Source organism: Sprattus sprattus (assembly GCF_963457725.1).
Source record: "Sprattus sprattus genome assembly, chromosome: 5".
Lineage (NCBI taxonomy): Eukaryota > Metazoa > Chordata > Actinopteri > Clupeiformes > Clupeidae > Sprattus > Sprattus sprattus.
In genome coordinates, this window is record NC_137924.1 from 43,067,946 (window position 1) to 43,071,038 (window position 3,093).

At 44.4% G+C, this 3,093-nt stretch overlaps 1 protein-coding gene across 1 annotated transcript; it reads right to left on the bottom strand.

Moving 5' to 3' along the window:
- Positions 1 to 1,527: 1,527 nt before the first annotated feature.
- On the bottom strand, positions 1,528 to 2,429 carry LOC308366217 (transmembrane protein 252-like; the record flags this gene model as incomplete). Its single annotated transcript, XM_080839852.1, has 2 exons — positions 1,528 to 1,696; positions 2,155 to 2,429. 2 exons carry the CDS (start codon positions 2,427 to 2,429, stop codon positions 1,528 to 1,530), a joined length of 444 nt encoding a protein of 147 aa, XP_080695978.1.
- Positions 2,430 to 3,093: the final 664 nt, after the last annotated feature.

Sequence of the window (3,093 nt, forward strand, 5' to 3'; positions counted from 1 at the left end):
AACTATGTTGTTCTCAGCAGTATTGAAGTGTTTCTAAGGATACACTGAAATAAAACCTTTTGTGTGTGTCTTTACTTGCTGGTTAGCTGACCATTTCTCAGCTACAGTATATCAATGCTGTCAGCGCGGTTGTCAACCCTATTGTGTTGGAAGTGATATTTGGTGGTTTGGACCTCCAGTCCAGTGACCCTTGGATGTGATTGCCTGTGCTGACACAATAACCTTGTTCCCTTTTTTATCAGTGTCATTTAATTGCACTCAGACTCTTCCAGTGATTTAACGCCACTTGTCAGACTGGGAAGTGAAGTTCATTGTGTGGCAAGATATGGTACTTTGCGATCTGCCGTCAATTAATTGGCCAGACTGTCTGGGACTAGAAGTCTTTGTACGTGCACATAGATTTGATTGAGATAATGTGTCAAGGATTAAAAGAAAGTTAATATTTAGCAGTGACAATTTCAAAGGTGTAAAAAAAAATATACAGGCACACATCCTAGAATCACTTCTGGTCATTCATGAGTAGAGGCGGTGTCTCAAAGCAATCATGTCAAGTCATTGCCATATGTAAACAGCTTTTGCATTTATTGCACAGGTTTTTTTCACAAATTCAAGAATCATGACAATGAGTAGCACAAAAACAACATTTCCATTGTTGTAACAAATGCAATGATGCAACAGGTTAGCATAGCAAGTTAGCAAAGCACAAATGTCCACAGTTCACAAATGGAATAGGCTACTATGTTACATGTCCGATATATGTTATGGCATCACCATGGTTGGAACAGTCTCCTTAATACTCGCTGCCTTACAACCTTACAGTACAGTGACAGCTGCTTTTGAAAGCATGGCTAGTTTCTCATGTGTAACACAACCGGTACTGCAGCGCAATAATTGAGCGCAATAATCTCAATCTCTGTACACACTGGCAGATTCAGGAGATTAAACTACCCCCAATTACCTGCAGACGTCCTTATTGTACAGCTGTTGGCACAGTGTCCATGTCCATGCATAGGTAGTGTAATACAAGGACTATTTCAGGACGGCTTTTCTTTTTGACTTCTAAGTCCACAGGTCACCAGGCAGTCTCTGTAGGTTTCAGAAGCTTCTAGATGGCTGATATTCCAGAACACCACTGGGATATTATCTCATAGACATGTGTTGTTTTAGCATGAGTGCTTCAGTGCTTGCGCTCACTTGACCCCTCAGCACATACCAGACGTGTCTGTTTCTCATCCAGAACACCTCCTAAAGCACACTGGTGCATTCCAAGCTACTGTGTCACCGTATGACTGAAGCCCATGTGCAGACGACACCCAGCAGAGACTTGACACTTAAGAGATGCTACAGCCAGTCACGTCACTTCAGCACCCTGGGGTCCAGTGCATCACGCTCTGCCGACCAGCACAACGCACACTGACCACTGACCTCTGACCTTTTGAGGCATTCTGAGCGCCAGGTTTACTGGTGTGCTGCCTCATCGTGCCTGTGAGACGGGGCCTCTGGCGGTTCCCCTGGGCTCTACTGATGCTAACCCAAGGCCTGGTGGTAGGAGGGGGGTTGCTCATGACTGAAGGCCTCGTTCACCACTTCAGAGCTGGTGGGGGTGTAGAGCGGGGGGGCCATGCAGAAACAGACCTGGTTGATGGTGTTGGTTTCGACTTGTGACTCCTCATAGGAGGGAGGGTAAAAGTTTGGCCTGCAAAAGGAAACATTCACACTTTCTAAATAACAAGCAGAATTGATGACATTAATTTATATGCCGTGAAGCATTCATTTATCATTTTTAGAAAAGTGGTTTTAAGTGTGCACAGCACAAAAAAAAAACCTGCTTAACAACCTGGCATTAAAATGAATCAAATGTACTCTAAGGTTTAATATTTCTTTTGAATTAAATTATAAAGATCATCTGCACAGGAAAGGGCTGAGACTGAATTAACTAATGCGACTTACTAAGTCATTGACGCTTACAGGTTCTGAATCAGTTTTCAAAGCAGGCTTTCTGAAAGCTATTGTTTATTATATTTTTTGAAAGACTACAAAAGCTTTATGCATTTTAATATTAGAATTAATCATGAGAATGATTTGATACAGTTTGGCACAGAAACGGTGATAAACAGGAACTTATTCCAGCAGTGTCACTCAGATCGGCCTCACCTGTCCACTGTGTAGACGTACACTTGGGTGCTCCGTCTCCTGGGCCCTCTCTGCCTGTACAAGCTGCTCCTCATCCCGTGGCAGATGGACCAGAAGACGCCCATCAGAAGCAGCAGGAAGCCACCTGCCACCAGCAAGTACGCAATGATGGCGGGCACTGAGACCTCATCGCTGCCATCCTGAGACTTCATGTAGGCGCCCACGCAGATGAAGCTGAAGCCAAAGAACAGCAGGATCAGACGAAGCGCAGCGCCCAGGCGTTTGCCTTTGTTCATGGTAGCGTCTGGAAAGTGCAAAAGACGCTGCGGTGGTCAGTTCGGTTGAATCAGTGAGTGAACACCTACTGGTGGGAAACGGCAGGGAATGAGAGAAAGCCAAAGTTCCTTGCCTGTGACAGTGCAGTCAGTATGGCTTGCTTGTCAGATGACATCAGTTTTATGCCATTTCAACAGGGCTGTAACCACGAGTCTGGGACAGTGTGTTGTTCATTAACAAGTTCCCACCTTGATAGGTCACTGCTATCAGTGAACTGTAGGCAGTAATAAAAGTAACAACAGTCCATTTGACCAGGTAGTCTGGAAGTTGTTTACGATAAGGCTTGCAGGAAAACAATATGACATGCCTGTCTGGAACAGAGCTCCCATACCACGGCTTCCTTTTCCAAAATGTGCCTAGTATTTTTAATGGATTTGTTCCTTTATGAGGAACATATCATGTGGTTGGCATCTGAGTCTCACAGAAATTCTGCTTCTCCTTTTTTAACTGTTTTTGTTTCGTAAGTATTAGTCATCAAAGCAGCATAACTGTCAGGTAGAGGGAAGGAGGAAATGGCTAGAACATCCTGTTTTCTCACGGGGGAAATCTCTTCAGAGGTCGGAGAAGCCTGGGTTTTCTATCGCTTAATCTCTCATGCTTACAAGAGGAAAGAACAAGGGTGTG